The sequence below is a fragment of the Nannobrachium achirus genome (genome assembly GCF_963921795.1).
Source record: "Nannobrachium achirus genome assembly, chromosome: 2".
In the NCBI taxonomy this organism is placed as follows: Eukaryota; Metazoa; Chordata; class Actinopteri; order Myctophiformes; family Myctophidae; genus Nannobrachium; species Nannobrachium achirus.
The window spans coordinates 36239549-36260219 of record NC_137811.1 but is presented as its reverse complement, the minus strand read 5'-3'; the positions used below and the strand labels follow the sequence as shown (position 1 = coordinate 36260219).

The following is a 20671-nucleotide window of genomic DNA, read 5'->3' as shown; positions in this document are numbered from 1 at the left end:
AATTTATTCAATGTTGACTGAGCATAAATTAGGCTTAACCCTTAATTTAAGGGGTCAGTCAGGGGGAAATCAGAGTGGAGCAGTTTGTAACTAAACACACTGCAGACCACAACAGATTTGGAGGACAGGCCTCCTGCTGCTTGCCCATTTGACAATGACTGATTTGAAAAGGTTAGATAAGATATGCACAATAAAGTGTTAATGTAGCTCTGATTGTAACATTTGTACACTCTGAGTGCACTCTCACAGTTGCATATGGATAAATTAACACTGAGGATTCTACTGTGTAGCATTTGATGAGATGAAATATCAGTGATCTGAGAGCAGGTCAACGGAAAGAAAAATAGACTTATGTCTAAACAGAGTTTGGAAGGTTATGTGAATGATTAAATGCAACTGTGCAGGAGGCAGAGAACATAAGTCAATGTTATGTTTGAACTTTGCCTTTAGAGACAGTGATTTTCAAAATGTAAATTGTGGTTGTTTCTCATTTTCATCATCCGAACAATTTCGGCTAATCTTATATTTATTGTCTCCACCAGCCGAAGGCTGAGGGGAGAGTATGTTTTCCCCTCCGTCCGTCCGTCCGTGCGTCCGTCCGTCCGTGTGTCCGTGTGTCCGTCCGTGTGTGTGTGTGTCCTCGCAGTTTGTGTGCAGCTAATCTCAGTCGCCGTTGGCCCGGTCGCTGCCAAAGTGAGCACACACATTCCCTGGATGCCAATCTAGAACCTCTGCCCTAAATTTTTCAAATGGGCTTTTTCTAGCGCCACCTAGTGGCCGATGTTCGCAAGACACATTTCTGTGCACTACTCTTACAGATTTTGTCCAAAAATCCTACAAATCGGTAGGCAGTATCTCGACAGTCATGTGATCGACACGGATCTGTCCGATTTTGCATATTCCATCCTGATTGGCTAAGATTGGCTTCCAAAGTTTGTGGGATTGAGCCGTTTTGAACAAAATGCCTCAAATCACAAACGCAAAGTGCAATTATCATGAAATCGCGCACACACGTTACCACTAGGCCGAGGAAGAAATGCCACTTAATTTTTTTTTAATCAGCCTCATGGTGGCGCTATAACAGCCCGATTTGTGGTTTTACCTATAACTCCACCGATCAGTTTCAAACTTTGTAAGCGCACTCCCTAGAGGCTAAGGATAAACCTTTGCCCTGCATTTTTCACATCAGCCTTTTATAGCGCCACCTTTGGGCTGACTTATGTAAAACACATTTTTGGATATTACTCCTTGAGATTTTATCCAAAAATCATGCAAATCGGTACACAGTATCTCTATAGTCATGTGATCAAGTCCGATCCGTCTGATATTTCACATTCCATCCTGATTGGCTAATATTAGCTTCCAAAGTTTGCAGGATTGCTCCGTTTTTGAACAAAATGCCTCAAATCAGCAACGCAGCTTGCGATTACCGTGACATTTGCCACACATATTCCCACTAGGTCAAGGAACAAATGCTACCTTTTTAACATTGTCCTGTTATAGCGCCACCAGCAGGTAGACTTTAGCAAAACTCATTTTTGGAACACAATGCTTGAAATCATGCATGCAGCGTCCGATTGCCATGAAAGATCTAAGGTGAAGAACATATGCCACCCTTTTTACATTGGCCTATTATACAGTAGCACCACCAGGACGCACGGCCTGGTGGAGACCTGTGCTCGGAAGAGCACTGCTTCTAGTTCAATATAACTTGCTGTCACGGCTGTGCATGTGCTCTCATAAATGACCTGTGATCAAATATGACTGACTGTATATTACTGCTGTGAAATAAATGATTAATTGCAGCCTTTCCCACTGAAACACTCACTTGTAAGAATGAAACAGCCATGGAAATAGCTTTTAGATCATATGACATGAAAACTATCCACTGAAACCGTTACGAATGGAAGTGTTTCACATGGACTGGAACTCCTAGAGCAGTGGTTCACATTCACAACCCTTTCTGGATCACTGCCCACTTGAAAACCTCTCAAGTGACTCTCTCATGACCCACCCATCTGACCAAGGCAGCCATGTTGCAGTAAGTGGTCAGGATTAGTGGGCCGGAATGTATTTTCAGACCATGTTTATTGAATGATTAATCAATCGATCGACTGTGTTCCGGCTTGGATCAATGGAACTAACATAGTATACTCAAAGTTCCTATTCATCAGTATCACAATAAAAACCCATTTCATTTCAAAGTTTTAAAGAAAACATACCATGACCTTTGTTTTAATAATTATGTATTATTAATCAATGTTCCCTTGCCCACAGGTTGGGAATCGCTGCTCTAGCACCTAGAGCTAGAGACCACTCTGGCTATTCAGAAATAGGGAAATGTTATCTATTGACAGGAATGTGACCGACATGTTATGTGTCCAATAATAAGCACTGATTATTATATTGGATAGTAGAGTAATCACAGTACTTAACAAATAATATTCTGCTGCCTAGACTGGCATGGAGTGGTATTTAGTACATCAAGTAGGCTATTAGTAGGCCTATTTGTGACTGATTCTCATAAAATAACTGTAAACCTTGTCTTCTTCCTAATTTAGGTTATAGGCTAACCTGTTGTACATTTGCAAACAATAAATACTTTTCAAATAAAAATATTGTATTTTTTATTTGCAACATGGATCTTAAACCTCCTCTCCATTGCATTTCCTTTTGGGGAAGCCAATGTCACCTTATACCAAAAAAATAAATAATAAAAAGAAAGAAGGAGAAAAGGAAGAAAGAAAGGGAAAAGGGTTCCTGACGGCAGCCTGTTCCCTTCAATAATTGATGGGTACCTTCCAACTGGGAGGCATCAAATACAATTGATCTGGTGGTCTGCTTCTAATCCGGAACATAAAGGCAAATAATTTGCAAATTCATGGAAATCACAAAGAAAAGCACTTTAATTACACAAAAATGCAAACATATGCCTACCCATTTTATTCACAATTAAATAATGACTTGCTGACTTCCGTGCTTCAAATTATACTACTCTGAATATACCCTTCCAATGTAGACCTACTGTATATAAAAATATGCTTATCCCCCCCCCCCCCCCCCCCCCCACACACACACACACACACACACACACACAAACATCAAACATACATAGATATCCTACAGTAAGTAGTACATAATATATCCCCATCATACATCATACAACATACAACATATGTATACTCTAAAGCTAGCCTTTATTCTCATAAATGTAACACACAACACAATACTTGTCAGACAGTCTAACTGTACCATTACCTCCTGGTGAGAGACCTGTCACCTGAGTCCTGAGAGACTCCCAAACAACAAGCAAATCGGAGCGACAGCAGCGTTTGACCAATCGCACGCGCTCCTGTTGACAGGTGTCTGTCCTTGATTGACCAGTGGACAATGGAGAGGGAGGCGGGGCTAGGCGGATGACGTAACGTCGCTCGGAAATGCCAAATGACAGCAGGCGTAAAGAAGAAGAAAGAAGAGGAGACGAAACTTCCCGAGGAGGACACTAGTTTGTAGTTCTTTTTCATTGCGAATTTGATGCCCATAAACTACAACACAGCAACACAATAGTAAACGTGTCTACTTTTCTTGTTTTAGAATAAGTTAGTGTCACTGTTGTCAGAGTGAGAGCTGAAAACGGTACACGTCGGGTCTCGGTCGGGTCTGAAGATAAACACTAGAAGTTTGTTCGACCGATACTCGGTAGAATAGTTTAAACCGAAGAGAAGACCGATATCATGACGAACAGAGAAGACGAATACGACTATCTTTTCAAAGGTCTGTAACGTCACTGTGACTGACTGCTCTGATGTTGGACTTTTACATTTCTACTACGTTACTTGTTGATACATGTTGGTACATATGCTAACCGCTTCTGTTCACTTCTGGTTGTTGACCCGTTCTAAAAGTACGTTTACCTTGTACATTTTCCATTCAGCAACGTTACATCCTTGTACTTAACCTAAAGCAGTAGCCTAACATCATCACATGCAGTGTTGAAAAAGTACTCACGTTTTTTTATTTAAGTAAAAGTATCAATACTGCTATGTAGAAAACTAGAAATACTTACAAGTAAAAGTCCGAAATTCAAAATGTACTTGAGTAAATGTACAAAAGTACTTAAAGCACCAAAAGTAAAAGTACTCATTATCCCATGTCAAGTTTTCAAATGTATAACAATCTTTTGAAAATAGCATGTCTACAAGCTCACAATGCGTCGTAGACTAGAGTAGAAGTATTGAAATTTGCAATTACTCAAGTAAAGTACAAATAACTCGAATGTGTACCAGTACCTAAGTAAATGCACTTAGTTACTTTACACCACTAGTCACATGTGTGAATTGCCAGCATGGAATGCTCGGTTGAGATACAAGAAAATGCACAAATGTGATGTCATTGTAACTTTGTTGGCTAGTTGGAAGTTGAAACTAGAACATATGGCTATGTTAGGGGCTGGTGACGAGCATCTATAGGATCATGGATGGGTTTCTAATAAGCAGCACACCCAAGTCAGTGGTTCTCAAACTTTTTCATGTCAAGGACCCCCAAATTGACACTTATTAGCCCGTGGACCCCCCTTTAAAAATATATGCCAGGGATCACCATTAGGGAAGATTTTTTTTTAAAATCAATGTTAATTTAACTCGAGTGTACAAATGGAACCAAATGGGCCCATTTGTGTACTCTTTCTGAGTTACATACCAATAAGGGTCCATAAGGTTCCTACCTATCATTTAGCTGGGGACCCCCTGGAACTCCCTCAAGGACCCCAGGGGGTCCCCGGACCCCACTTTGAGAACCAATGACCTAAGTATCGCAGTTGTGGAGTCAACATCCATACCTATGCTGCAATCGTGTGGTATGGGGGAAGTACTGGTCAAACAAGCAGAATATCATCATCAACACTGCACAGATTGTGTTTCCTCTGTTAAAGGGAAATCATTGCATTGGCTACTATAGGGAAACCGTACGATGGCTTCTGTATTTGAGGACTCCATCTGTGCCCGCACATTCAATGTGTTTAGTCTAAATAGAAGTTGTGTACTGGGTGGGGGTACACCTTAGCCTGGAAATATGTTTTTCAACTGTCTTATGTTTAAAAACAAAAATACATAACTACCTACATACATAAATATAGTGTGTGTGTGTGTGTGTGTGTGTGTGTGTGTGTGTGTGTGTGTGTGTGTGTGTGTGTGTGTGTGTGTGTGTGTGTGTGTGTGTGTGTGTGTGTGTGTGTGTGTGTGTGTGTGTGTGTGTGTGTGTGTGTGGAAAAGCCGAGTGTAAAAGGTAACAGGCCTTCCCTTATTGTTCTCTCTACTAGTTCCCCTTGCTTGTACATTGCCCTAGACGAAGGGAAATGCCATGCTCGGGGTCCTTTGTTCAAATATGGAACTCTAAACAAGGAGTCACCAAACTGGAAATACTTGCATGAAGCTAGACTGTGTGTGTGTGTGCGTGCGTGCGTGCATGCTTTTGTGTCCTCTGCTCTGAACAGCTTCCTGACAGCAAGTAAAAGGGACAATGAGATTTACACCTACTCAAATAAATTGGTTTACTGGCCTCTGGTGACCAAATATCTTGTTTAATCTGAATGTATTTGGCGTACATTGTGAACTGCAGTATAGAAACTAACCTGCTGATATGGGAATGACTGCCAGTTTATCTCCCACCTTAACAGGAAGAACTAGAATGACTGTTGGACTGGTTCAGTCCTATCGCTTCCTTTTTTTAATGGCGTTATTTTTTAGTTTGACTTTGTGTGTTGGTCTCTATGTCCCTATGTATGTGTCCCTCCCTATGTATGCAGTACTAACAGCTCACACAAGACTAACATCATAAAAAGTACGCAGAGACCGACAACACCACAACTGATGCCACGGACAGAACGGCACAAGGAGATATGCTGATATGCACGTGCGTCGTGTTTGATTCCATGCTGTTTTTGAGTGGCGCTAACCGCTCCCACGTCTGGCTTTGTGTGTAGGAGCACGGAATGAGCAATCCATGTATGGAGATGACTAACGTCACGGACAGAACGGCCTATAGATGGAGATATGCACGTGTGTCTTGATACCTTAGGTGCGATTTAATTTTTTTGAGCGGTGCTTTTAAGCGGAGCATTTCACTTTGTGCATTTAGCAGCTAATACATTTTTACTGCACTCTGAGAGCATGAGTCAGTCAGGTGAATCACAATGGGTGAATCATGATTGAATCACAGGCTGCTCCCAGATGAAAAAAAAAGTTGTCCTGCTGCCCTGTTAATGAAGTCATCCCTGCTTACATGAGCAGTCTTCCTTGCCTTCCAGTGAATGCATTCTGAATCCCTACATTTGATTGTGATTATCAAAGTGAGGTTTGTCACTGAATGACTGAATAGTAAATCTCCACAACACATTATTAGTTTTAGCCTTTCTTTGATTGACAATTCAGTTGATTAAAAGTTACTATAAATTTTCATTGCATATTTAAAGCACATTTCATTACAAAGTAACAATAAATATTTTTAGCATTTTGTGGTGTCTCTCTGCTGCAGCGAGTTGTGTCGCTAATTAAGCTAGCATGCACCAAATCATTAGTGTGGTTGCCCTACAGGGCAACACACTGCAGTCCTGGGGAAACTTTATTTTTTCTAGATGAACCTTATTCTAGATAAACTTTATTTGTGAATGACGAATCAAATCCATTGAGTTCAATGGGGGAGTGGTGCTAGCTCGAGGATTGGTCGAACTTCACACGACAATTTGTCCATCTGGTTATACATAGTAGGCAACCACACTTGCAATTTCAATTGCATCTTTCTAGTTATATTCAGTAACATTTCATGGTGTCTAATTGTCTTGGCAAGACAATGGGTACTGGGCAGTGCAGGGCATTAAAACGTTTATTTTTCACTATGTGTTGGCGTGAGCTGTGATTTATTGGTCTACTTTGTGCGAACATTTCAGACAACCGAAATAGCACAGGGTGGATTGGGTAATATTCATGGTTGACCTTGTTTGTTTCTTTAAAATATTACGATGATATTGGTTGAATTTCCCCAAAAGCACTCACAATACCTGCATTAGTTTCACAAACACTTTAGCCAGATCTAATTGTGATTCTGTTGTTACCAGTAATCTGACCTGCCCCTTTCAATTTCCTGACTTTCATATACACACACATACACACTACACAGTCTGTGCCTGCACTGGGATAGGCCACGTAGGTTCTGCAGGGTTGTATCTTATAATAGAAAGGTGTCATGTCTTTCGAGTTGAGGAATGCAAATCTACACAATGCTTAGTGGTAGGGTGTGTAACTTGGCCATAATATTACATATCTCATGGCGAAGGTCCTGAAAAAGGTTGCATAATGGGTTTTTTTTTGGTCCACCCTGGTTCCTTTGTGCCACGTGAAACCCAGAATGTCAGCGTTAACTCTTTAGCATGTTGGTGAGTAATGTTAGTGGATAAATGTAGGCAAAAGAGAACGCCACTTCCAAGAAGTCTCTTTTTAAACTACAAATTCAGACCAGTCGAGTTGATGAAAACTAACTTGTGAGACAAGTGGACCATTGTCTGGCTTTATGAGCTAGAGCCAGCCACATCAGTGCTGACATGTCTCTACCAGTGTCAGTTACAACATAGTAGCGTGATCATGTAATGAGCTTAACTACTGGGCTACAGTTTCCCTGCCGTAGGTGCAGTATTGCTTCAGTACATTATTGCAGATGGCTGATTTGTCAATCTGACTTCAACATCCCACAGTTCCTATTTACCAATAGCAGGGTGGTACAGTAGCTTCTCTCCAACCAACTGTCTCAGCTTGCTTGCCAATCATTGTAGAAATATGTTTCAGAAAAAATCTTCTTATGAAGTCAATTTCATTTTAATCAGCTCTGTTAGCCCTCTAACCAGCCATTTAGTTTTTTTTACAAGTGCACAAGACTGTAGAAGCGAGGTTGGTTGTTTACCTGCCAAAATGGTTGTCACATTATACTCAAACTCTACTGTTGTTAACAGTTACCAGTATGTGGTTGGTGTCAATTTCCCATCCTGGTGGTGATCCAGTAGATCTTAACATAGGTATGAAGAATTCAAATTGAAGCAATTCAATGACATTTTATCTAAGTGTCAAATCACAACGTTATCTCAAATTCTCAAGACACTTTACCTATACAGTAGAGCAGAGACCCCACCCTGAGCAAGCAATTTTGCAACAGTGGTAACGAACCCCCCCACGCTTAAAACTTTCAGAGCTAAACATTATGGATTTTTTAATCTCTAATTATTAATTTAATCTCACTAATTATAGTACATCATGTGCTCTGGCATTCTTCCAAACATATTATACTCAGTACTTTTAGCCATTGATCTTTGACTATTGATTGTTTTGTTTGTTTGTTCTTTTCCAAGTTACAACTTTTATGTTTTCCTGTCTTGTAGTGGTGCTGATTGGAGACTCGGGTGTAGGCAAAAGTAACCTGCTGTCTCGCTTCACTCGTAATGAGTTCAACCTGGAGAGCAAGAGTACCATTGGGGTGGAGTTTGCCACACGCAGCATCCAGGTAGAAGGGAAGACGGTTAAGGCTCAGATCTGGGACACAGCTGGACAGGAGCGGTACCGGGCCATCACCTCTGCGTAAGTTATATAATGGACCATGACAACCTTTATTTAACCGTTAATGATGTGTTCACAGTGCATGTCTTTGACCAAAGCTACAAAGAAACAGAGCATGCACGACCAGCTACATTGCTGCTGAGTTGCCAACTTGCCATTGATTGAACTTTGAAGTGTTGCTCAAACCACACTGTGTAGTGTGTAAATTAAAATGGTAGAATTAAATGGCACAGGGAACTGGTTAACAGCACCAACCAGTTCATCCATTTATGGAACAGAGCAGTAATTGTGGGAACAGAGAAGGGGAATGGAAATGATGAAACAAAAACATTTTATTTTGATTGATGCTTCACTGCGTCATTGAAGTGCTAAAAAAGAAAGCAAGTTGAAGCCAGCCCAACCAGCCTAACTTTTTCTGGTACTGTTAGATTCACCCGTTAGGCAGCGTCGCTTAATGTCGCTGGCTTGACTTCCATTGAAAATGACTTGTAGCCAGTTGTTTTGTCGCCCAAACGCTGCATTATGCTGCGTTCACACTAGTTGCTATAAAATGAGCAAGCTTTCCCAGCTACTTTGCTGTTGAGTTGTCTTTGAAGTGTTGCTTAAAGGGATAGTTCACCCAAAAAAATGTTTTTGCTATTGATTAATCACCCCATGCAGACATGAATTCATGGATATGTTTTTGCATTCCTAAGCCAATAAATTGATGACCAGCAGTGGTTCCCTATGGAGACACAAAGAGTCTCCTCAAAATATTGGCCATGAATTCAAGTCTCCATGGGGTGAGTAATCGATTGGGGGTGAATAAATGAAAAGAGTTGAATTAAAGAGCACAGAGAACTGGTTACGAGTAGGGATGCCCCGATCAGGGTTTTTTTGCTCCCGATCCGATACCGATCAAATATTATTGCTTCCGATTCGATCCCGATCTTTCCCGATCCGATCTTTTGGCAAGGCATTAAGAAGAAAAAAAATTCTATTCATTCTATCACTTGGTTCTCAACCTTTTCAGGCCGTGACCCCCAAAATAATCATATTTTAACTGGGGACCCCCGACCCTGAAGAGTTGAAGTATATTTTGTACAACACGGTTCTATTGTGAAAATAGCAGATCTGCTCACAACGCCTCGCAACGCGAGGAGTTGTGAGCATGTAGATCGGCTATTTTCACAATTTCTGGCTTTAATATTTGACAATTTGGCCAATGTTTAATTTGTCATTTTAGAGGTATTAAAAAGTCCTTAATTTTTCACTTTCGAAATGTGCAGATACCCTCTATACACTTAAACTTTATGTTGATTTGTTTACTGTTGAGAGAGAAAACAATGTTGCACATTAAGTTAATCATCTGGGGACCCCCCCCAAAATAATTTGAGGACCCCCCTGGGGGTCCCGACCCACAGGTTGAGAACCACTGAGCTAGTTGACAGTGCAGAGAGACATAATTGCCTTCCTTTGATCCATTAGCAAGGGGCCAATTACTACTTATTGGCATCAGCTGCCAGCTGTACACAGAGTCTGACACAATCACCTTCCCTCTGCAGTGCTCTGTCCGTCTCATTTCTCCAAAAGCCCTTGAATATGATTGAAAATGATTAAGGATTACTGTGATTATGGTAAGCTTACATTTCATATCGCATTCACCTTACCTGTAACTTTCAGTACTCCCAGAAAATATTTTTTTGAAAAAAAAAAAAAAAAAAAAAAAAACTTTTTTTTTTCCCGATTTTTTTTCCCCGATCTCCGATCTTATAAAAACGGCCATATCGGCTTACTTTTTCTTCTATTTACGGAATAGAGCAGGAATTGTGGGGAGAGAGAAGGGTAGTGGGAATTGTGAAACAAAAACATGATTGATTGACACTTCACTGCGTCATTAGAGAGCTGAAAAAGCTGACACCATCTGAACTTTTTTCTTTTGTATCGCCCGTCACACAGCGGCAAGTGTCCGGCATCAGTTTGTAGCTTCATGACTTCTTTTGGAAATGACTTGTATCCTGTTGCTCCGTTCACACAGTGAGCACTAACGCATTCCCTGTTTGCATCGTTCTGAACTTGCTTTATTCCTGAGTAGGCCGGTGCCCGAAAGGCAGTACGTACCCTACCAGTCAAAGGTTTGGATACAGCTTCTGGACACATTGAATGAGAAGCTGTATCCAAACTTTGGACGGTAGGGTAGGTCTAGTAATAGTAACTACAATTTGGGACACCCTTCGGGGACAAAATATATATAATTTTTCCCATTTGGTTTTTGCCTATGGTGGCAGCACTCCTTTTTTTGTGTAGAAAGTAGAAACAGAAACTCGGTTTGGCTGCTCCCCTTTCTTAGTCCACTTCCTCCCAGTGCTTCTGTGTTTATTCTTACTACACTAACAACACTACATGTTTAGTGGCGCTGACAGATTCTGCTAACCGCAGTATCTCGTCTTCATGAGAGATTACTGTAACTATAAAATCGTCAATTGGATGGCACTCATGGCAGAGTTCACACCAACTCTAAAAAATATACAATGGTGAATGATAATTATAGTTAAATGCTCAGTGTGAATGGCCCTTTAGTGCTACACACATTATCTTTCTCTCTTGCATGTATAGTATACCAAAGCACATATACACATGACTGAGCATTCACTTTTCTTTCTGTTTGGATCCATTTTCAGATGTTGAGTAAGTCATACAAACCAGCAGTTATACATGAATATATCAACACGGTATTCTGCAAATCTGCATGGGTTAGGGTTAAGAAATATATGTACTGAAATACAAGCACATGTATGTGCTATAGCTTAATTGAATAATTTAAATGTAAACATCTAATTAATTGCAGTACATGATAATGAAAAAGTAAAGTAAAACTGCTGTCTACATTACACTTCCAGGAGAAATGAGAATGAATTGTCATTGTTGTAAAACAGAAGAATGAAACAGAGGATTGTCCTCTGTATGAATTGTCCCTAGAACCGACAGATTTGACTGTTCAGTCCTTAAACCATATGCATTATGAACCCTAGCATTTCATAATAGGCAAGTGTTTGGCAAACAGTGAACATTATGCTATTTTTGGCAAAAAGATTTGATGTTGAGGGAAATAAGGAGAGGACCCAAGACCCCTGTGTGATGCTCCTGTAACCGGAAGGTGCCAGGAATCATGCCCTATGACCGCAAGTTTTAAATCCTGGCGTTGCTGAGCTTTGTCTCGCGAGCCAAACTGTTGGCTCCCACAATTTTCAAAAGCTTCCATCATACACTCTGGACCATGGAAGCGCTGGAAACCATTCAGGTGTAAAGAGGATATTGCAATCTTTGCAGTTGCGTACATTTGTCCTAATGTAAATCACATTAGTCGAAGCTTATCTAGCTCGCTGCTTAGCTAAAATAAAAGCTAAGCAAGGTATTTTAAGATTGTGGAATAGTAGTCTGGCCAAGCGAGACTACTCTGAACTAGACTCTTAATACCTGCTGTACCAGCGTTTCTCTTTGAGTACCACACATAAAAGTGGTCTAATCCAATTTAATTTGTCTCCCTCTATTGTTTAGGTACTACCGTGGGGCAGTTGGAGCTCTCTTGGTTTACGACATTGCGAAGCACCTGACCTATGAAAATGCCGAGCGCTGGCTGAAAGAGCTGCAGGACCATGCAGACAGCAACATTGTCATAATGCTGGTGGGCAACAAAAGTGACCTGCGCCATCTACGGGCGGTGCCCACAGATGAGGCCAAGGCCTTTTCAGGTACCTCAAATAACACGGTTAAAGTCAGGTCCCATTTTTCAAGTTTGCAAATGGAACCATGTTGTTTTTGGCTATGCAAATAATTGTTTAGTTGGTTATTGTTTTAATTTGTAATTTTGGACAGAATGTGAATAATTAGATAATTCATTTTGGTCAGATAGACCGTACCAGACCAGAGAGTAACCCTAACCCTAACCCAGTTTAAAAGGTTTGTTACATGCAAACGCAATAAATTGTGGAACAACAAGGACCCTGGTGGCACCTGTTATGTAAATTCCCATTCAAATGAAGTTTGAGTTTCTGAAACACAACAATCAGAACCCTGTGTGTAGTTTAGCGTGGTACAATCATATGGGTTTAGCAAAGAAAAACAACAGCTATTAAAGGAGTAGTTCACCCCAAAATTGACCTTTTTTCTATTGATAACTCACGCTCTGGAGACTTGAGTTCAATAATATATATATTTTTTTGTAATTGTAGCATTCCTAAGACAAAAATGTGATTATAGTACATTTTCCCTATTGATTCCGGATGGGGACCCAAATGCATTTAGGTACCCATCCGGAATCAATGGGGGTCAATTTATTGTAATCAAATTATTGTCTTAGGAATGCAACAAAAAACTACAAATATTATTGAACTCAAGTCTTCATGGTGTGAGTAATCAATAGCAAAAAAATAAAAAATAAAACATTTTGGGGGTGAACTAGAACTACTCCTTTAACTCCTTTAAGTTTGATGTGTTGCCCATCTGTTTTTTTTTTTACAGTAAGATGTGTTGCTTAGTGCAAAACACCAAGACCTGGGTCAAAAGACAAGAGTGGAATTCAGTTAACTTCTCACAAGTTCAAACAAGGGTTAATTTTTTACAGGTGGCCTGGCTGCCTGGTCAAGTGTAACTTTGACAATCTTTCGCCATTTCTAATTAGTAGATTGGCTGTGCTGGGCCTATGTATTTATCTTGACCTTGGCTTATGTTTGGTTTGGTATTGTGCATAATGCTTTGACTTGTAAATGACTCTTGATAAGGCTGTCTCCAAACAGCAGACAAATTCTGTACAAGAGTGCTGTTGGTCCACATGAGAGTGAAATGAAAAAGTAGGCTTCATAGTTTTTCAATGCCATTGGACTAGTGTACCTTGGTGTTGTCTAATCCAGTGGTTTTCAACCAGTGGTCCTGGGACCACTAGTGGTCCTTGAAGGGACTCTAGGTGGTCCCCAGCTAAATGATGGAGAGTTGGTAACCAAATGGACCCTTATAGATCTTTAACTCTTGAGAGCGTAACATGAAACCAAATGGACATGTAGAGTTAAATTATTGCGACCGTAGGTCGCATTTACTACCAAAACCTCCACAGGCTGTCCGTGAGTGAGTCAGTCAGTCAGTCAGTCCGTCAGTCACACGTCACACGTCACACTCTTGCCCTGCTCATATCTCCGCAACCGTTGCCCCGATCCATGCCAAATTTTGCACACACACTCCTTACCTGCCAAACTACAACCTCCAAGGACCCCCGGAGCTCCAGGGACCCCCAGGTCCCTGGGGGACCCCCAGATGTAAAAAATTACCAAATGTGCTAAACTGACCAAATGACCACCCCAACGGGGCTGCTCACGGGGAATTCCCGGGGACCACCGACTCCTGGTGCTCCAGAACGGATGCAAAAGTGGTGGCGCCCCCAGTGGAGGACCCCCTACACTGCAGCTCACATAAAATGCCGTAACTCCGGCTAGGAGCGACCGGGACAGCCGGGGCCGGTACCTATTCGTCCGCCTTGGCGGCGCGGAGACCCCACCCCTCATTTCTCACATGGCCCTCTTCTAGCGCCACCATGAGGCCGATTCTTGCAAAACACATTTTTGGACACTGCTCCTACAATTTTTGCCCTAAAATCACGCAAATCGGTACACAGTATGTCTACACTCATCCCATCAACATGAATCTCTCCCATATAGCGCCACCTCCAGGCTGATTTTTAAAAACACATTTTTGGACACTGCTCCTACAGATTTTGCCCTAAAATCACGAAAATCACTACACAGTATGTCTACACTCATGTCATCAACATGGATCAGGAAGATTTTGGCAAAACACATTTTTGCCCTATTTGTGGAGATAAGTGACCTACGGTCACTTATCTCCCGATTAGGGAGTCTTACTGGTCATTAAACATCTGCATTACTTAATTTACAAGAAGTCTACACAATTAAAGAATAGCGAGACTACTATGAACTAATTGTTAATGTATATTGGTCAACATTTTGCCTGTTATCTCTCCTAACACATCAATACATCATGGAATTGTGGACAAAATCTTACCTTACGATAACAAAATCTTTACATTTTGAGTCTGAGAGGCTACAACTCATCAAATGGTGGTCTGCGGATCAAATGCAGAATAAATAATGGACCTTGATTTGGAAAAAAATGAAAACCACTGTTCTAAACTACAAATAAAAAGGATGAAATAAAATCTTATTCTACCACATTTTGCAATAGCACAAATACATTTTAGCATTGGGAAGACCCAGTGGCAGTGTTGGTACCATATTCTACCCATCTAAATTATATGATAACATTGTGTGCTTGTATTTTTACAGAGAAGAATGGCTTGTCCTTCCTGGAGACCTCAGCGTTAGATTCATCCAACGTGGAGCTTGCTTTCCAGACAATCCTCACAGGTCAGTTTCATTGCACTCAAAAATATTCATTACATTTGTATTTAAAATCTGAGAAAGGAAGAGCTATTGAATTGGTCACTATGGTAGAACCTTGTGTTGCATAGCTACCTGGGCAACATAGAAGTCAAAATATTATTGATCATGTTGCTTCTGTTCTTCTGTGATCAAGGTACCAGAAGTAGCAATTCTATTCTCTCCATGACCAAATACAAACAAAAAGTCCAGATAGCTCTATCTACAGTATATAGGCATAATATGCATCATCTGTTTTTGTTTGTGCTAAAAGGTGATTTTGAGATATTTTAAGCCATACAAACTAAAAAGAATGAATGGACTACTTTAGTTTCCTTTATCACAGAAGCATCATATAAAGATGCTCAACATTATTTGGACATAATTATATCTTGACCCGGTAGCTATACAAGCCAAGGCTGTTCCAAAGGTTCAGCATAGCGTTGTTTCAGCTACTTCTCAAGCCTTTTTCCCCCATACATGTTGATGAATTGTGAAGTTGTATCTGGATACTTGTTGGTGCTCGTCTTGTACACTAGGTGGCAGCAGAATCCAGTTTATCAAATGGCATATCACTGGCGTTCAGTCAATGGCTTTAACACCACCTGATGTCAAAAGCATGGGTAATTGGCAAACTCAAGGGCCTCTCACCTGGTGAGAGCCCCTATCAAGGCAGCCATTTCCCAGCAAGTCACCGAGAGGTTTTCTTTGGGTCTGGTCACTCTCTGGAATGCAACTATGGACCTACCTGTCCACTGAGGGAAAATACAGTTTAGTTTTGTTTCACATGTATTTACTATTACATTTATATAACCAATTTATAAGGGATATATTTAGCCACCCGGAGGAATTGTTTGGTCACAGATGGGTAAGCTGACTATCTCAAACTGTGGAGTGTCCAAAGGGATGAGCAACCAGTTGAGCCATGTGAGGGAGTGCCTTTGCCCAGTCAGATAGGGGGTTTCCAGAACCGCCAAATCAACCGATATGCCCATAATGGAGACCCGTTATTCCCATTTATGGGACAGAACGACTTTAACTCAGCGTGCGTATCGCTGAGTTCCAGAGTGATGTGCCAAGTGGGAAGTCGTCGGATCTACGGATCTCAAAAAATAAATCGCATGATGTCTAGGGTGACCAGACGTCCCAGTTTACCCGGGACAGTCCCGTTTTCAAGCTGCGTGTCCCAGTGTCCCGACAAATATCTCTAAAACACTAATGTGTCCCGGTTTTCAACATTCACTGCAAGATTGTCCCGGTTTTCGCCAGAATTAAAATAATAGTAGCTGTTTTCAGTGTTTGCATAGACATTTATCATGTTCTTTTCATGAAAACATGCCCACCTAACCAATCAGAAAACATGAACAAATTTATTGCGTGTCTGAATTCAACGCTGATCTGTTTGTCAAGCACTCACTGCCTGTTTGCAACCCTGCGGTACGTGAGTGCGCGTGCACGAACGTTAGAGAATGGGCGCGTGCGTGCGCGATAACATGCGTATTGCTTTCAGGGTCCCGGTTTTAAGCAACAGTGTTTCGCGTCCCAGTTTGAGTGGCTGAAAATATGGTCACCCTAATGATGTCATCAGTATGATGTGAAACGGAACTCCATATGAGAATAAGAGGGACACTGACAGACAGTTACAGAAATCTTCCTATATGTGAATAAAAGGTACACAGCGAGACAAGACGGGTACAGCGGGTATTGCATAACTGGGTGGGGCATGTATTTCTAACTTTCATTGTTCTCGATGCCAAGTAGACCAGTCTAGTAATTTCTAATTCATAAAAACTACCAACAAGTGAGCCCCATTGAGCTAATGACAATACTAATTAGCTCATTATGGCAAATTCCCATAAAAAAAGTAGCGGCACGAAGCGTTTATCTCACGCGTTGTTAGATTAGTTTGGGTACCGGGCAAACGTCTAATTTCTCTTTGGGTCACAAGCTAAAAAGTTTGGGAAACACTGTCTGCTGTAGGTCACTTCTTTAAGTACCATCCATCTGGTAACTAATAGAGAATTAAAACCACCAAACCTGTATAGTGTCACAGCTGTAGCGAAGGAGCTCTTCATGTTTTCTTTTACTCATCCTTTGCTTTTCACGACTGAATGCCAATGGGCTGTAGTTTTTATTAAAAGTTAAGCAGTGCCTAAAAATAGATGCGGGAAGCCGGGAACCCCAGATGACAAGAGACTCTGTGATGCCTGATTAAGATGCATTGTAGATCCTGCAGTGAGGAGCCTTGTTATACTGTCTTTTTTATGTTTTTCAACATATAAAACGCAGCCCGTTTTGCGACTTTGTTTTAGTCATATCTGCTACTAACTCTCTGTGTCCCGTCAATCTTTTCTCTCTCCTGCAGCCATCTACAACATAGTGTCGCAGAGGCAAATGTCAGGACGCACTGACTCTGACTTTTCACCCGGCTCCAACGTGGTTCCCATCACGGTGCAGCCCACACAGACCTCAGCCAAGCAGGGACCCTGCTGCCAGAACAACTGAGACCCTGTTACCTCCACCTCTAGGGCCAGGGAGACAGACAGGAAGACAGGGGAGACAGAGACAAGGTAGAGCGAAACATCGGATGCAGAGGCACATGTACAGGGGTTGGATTTGGTCAATTAAGAGATGTATATATGAAGAAGGAAACCTGAGTCTGAGGAAGTTTAGAAAAACAGACTGGGAATGAAAAGGAGAAAGAGGCTGGAAAGCGAGACATCAGCTTTGCTTCTTGCATCTGCTTTGTATTGTGTCCTCCGAATGATCTGTCCCATCCATATACGATGCGTTAAGCTTTGCTATCAGTATCAGCTTCTTAAATATTTTTTAAAATGTGGGCAGACTCGAAGTAGTAAGAAACTGAGGATGTTCGTCGCCTTGTATCTCATCACATTCTCAACCATTGAAATCTCTTATTTAATAACGCTGTCCTCGGTTCCCCTGAACAACAAGGTGAATTGGCATTAAGAAGCGTCATAGAATACACCAGTGTGAACTGCAAAACTCATCTCCATGGTCAGTCCCATCATCCCAAAATTCATTGCATTTATCCCACATGATAACTTATTGAGCACTAGATGGTCTCATTTTGCAGAGGGGTTTTTGCAACAACTCTTAGGTTAAGACTTTTGACGCTGCTTACTTTTCAGTGAAGGGTGTCTGTTCACTGGTAATTAAATCACATTTTATGAGGGTGCTGTTAGGGGCAACTATCCCTCACTAATGGAGGAAAGGGAGTTAAAAGCGACCTCATCCCGAGATGAGAACAAGTCGCAAACCAATCAAATCTATGCGTAACAGGAAGTCTCATCCTGTCCCTTTACATGGAGCATGTCATTTCTCTTTTGATTGCTTGTGATCCATGTTCTGAGCACATTTCCTATCCTTTTTTTGGACACTTGCTATTCTACTGACGAGTCACACTTTCGCAAGCTTCTTTAGGGTGTTGTTTGAACACTATACATAGCAAGATTATTGCATCGATATTGGACAGGATAACTGTCACTCTACTGTCTATGACCATTTCAGTACTTCAGCCCATGGGAGGGGGTAGAGTGGGCTGATGGCGGAGACCAGTTCAAATGGACCCGGTAGCTGGGATGGAGGAATAGATCATGTTTCAGGGGATGGGGTAGTGAGGGCACTCAGCCCTGCCCTGCTCCCCTACAGTCTCTGATGCACCCAAGATGGCCTGTTTTACTGTAAATTAAATCCTCCACTGCCCACCACCTGCCCCCCTCTGATCTCACTCTCCTCTGTATTGAACTGCAACAGGAACATGCCTTCTGGAATCTCCCTCAAGAATACACCAGCCTTTAACTTGTCGTTGCTTTCCTGTAGCTTACTCAGGGGGTGGGATTTCTTTTTTTCTTTTTTTTAAGTAGACTATAGATGCACTGCAATAACGTGGTCTTAACAATGCAGGTTCGTATTTTTCATTTAAACTATGCCAATTTACAATCAAACAGCAACAGCTGTGAAACAAGTTTCCTTCTCACTTTGGGAGGTCAGAGGTCTTAAGTCACTTGTTTGAATCAGACATTTATATTTATAAAACTTTAAGGCCCAGTATACAAAAAAACACATGTATCCTCTTATCTGTGCATTCAGATAGCTTCAGTGTTCCAAATGCCATTGAGCTCCATTGTATATATCTGCATGGATATAGCACTCCAGATAAGAGGAAAAACATGGTATTTTTTACATTGGGTGAACTTCCCCTAAGACGATAAAATATTAAATGCCTTAAGATTGTTTTCTTTTTTGTGTGATGGGTTGTCAGAATTCTTTTTGTTAAGTGTTCTTTGCAGCGAACACATATTTATTTATCTGCTGACATGTTTCTTCATCAACACTTGTTCTGTCAACTTCACAGGTCCTCAATTGGGTGGTGTATGTTAAAGATTTTTAGATGTTTAATCTGTATATTTGGAGTTTGGACTACATACTGTATGTTTAAATAAATCACATTTGTTAATTGTCTGACTCATTATTTCATTGTTTAATTTGGATTGCATTATTTAAATAAATCAAGAGACATGAACATAGCACACTGACTTTCTATTATTGATTATTTCATTTTTTGTTTTATTAGAAACATTTACAATACATCTTGAATCTTGGAAAAATAACAAAGAACTGAAACTAATATGGCGCAGATACAATAATAAAAGTGTTCCAAAAAATGTAAATCACAAAAAACATGTGCTATACGAAATAAACCTGCAATATCACATGCCTTGTAGGGGCATGCCACACTGTAACAGAGTTCAAAGACTTTCTTTTTCATCCATCAAAGTGACGGTCAGCCACAGAGGGCCAATGGCAAACCCTCAAACTGTTCACATAGAAACCAGAAACTAGTGCCAGGTGATGCTGGCCCAAAAAACTAATGCACTAAGACCACTATTAGACCGGTATGTACTGTAACAGCTCTACTGTGCTGGAAGAATCGGAAACGCTACCAAAGACAAACTGTTAGACTGTATTGGCCCCTTTGGAAGAGTTAGGAGTTTGATGGGCAGCACTAGTTCAGTCCCCCCATGCTTCACAGGTGGTAGCAAATTTGCCAGTCTAGTGTAACGTATCACTCTTCTGTGTCAACTCTAGTGTTACTGTTGAGCTTAAAGTCAGCCCTTATGAGATGGCAACAGCTTTGCATCACCTAAAGAGAACACGAAAAGAAATCGGGTGTGGAAAAAGTGGCACTGAGGACTGAAATGCTTGATGTCAAACTCCTTTCAACTTGCTTGTTTCCAGTGAGGCTCAACTATGAAAATCTACCGAGGAGAAACAACCCAAGAGTACTTGGTTAAAAAAAATAACACAGGTCCTGCACTGTTTCTCCCATCTAAGTGACCATACAACATACATGCAAACTAGTACGGATATGAATCTGTAGTGTGTATATGTGTGTGTGCAGCTAGTTACATAGATCTACTACATGGTGCACTTTTTCTGCTATTTGATGTCTCTGCTTAATTTGCCCACCCTGTCTTTTAACACATTAGGGGAAACTCATCATTAAGGCTTTGATTCATTCTTCTTTAATCTAATTACACTCTTGCTATCAATCACAAACTGTCCCAAGTAGTAGATATACAAAATGTATGCATGAAAAGTGTGTACAGGTTATGTGTGACCAAC

General features: G+C 41.0%; 1 protein-coding gene across 1 annotated transcript; it reads left to right on the top strand.

The window, feature by feature from the left end:
• Window positions 1-3472: 3472 nt before the first annotated feature.
• Window positions 3473-19458, top strand: rab11al (RAB11a, member RAS oncogene family, like). Its single transcript, XM_080720933.1, has 5 exons — window positions 3473-3774; window positions 8423-8618; window positions 12135-12328; window positions 14930-15010; window positions 17388-19458. Exons 1-5 carry the CDS (start codon window positions 3735-3737, stop codon window positions 17525-17527), a joined length of 651 nt encoding a protein of 216 aa, XP_080577059.1. The 5' UTR covers window positions 3473-3734; the 3' UTR covers window positions 17528-19458.
• The last annotated feature ends 1213 nt before the right edge of the window (window positions 19459-20671 follow it).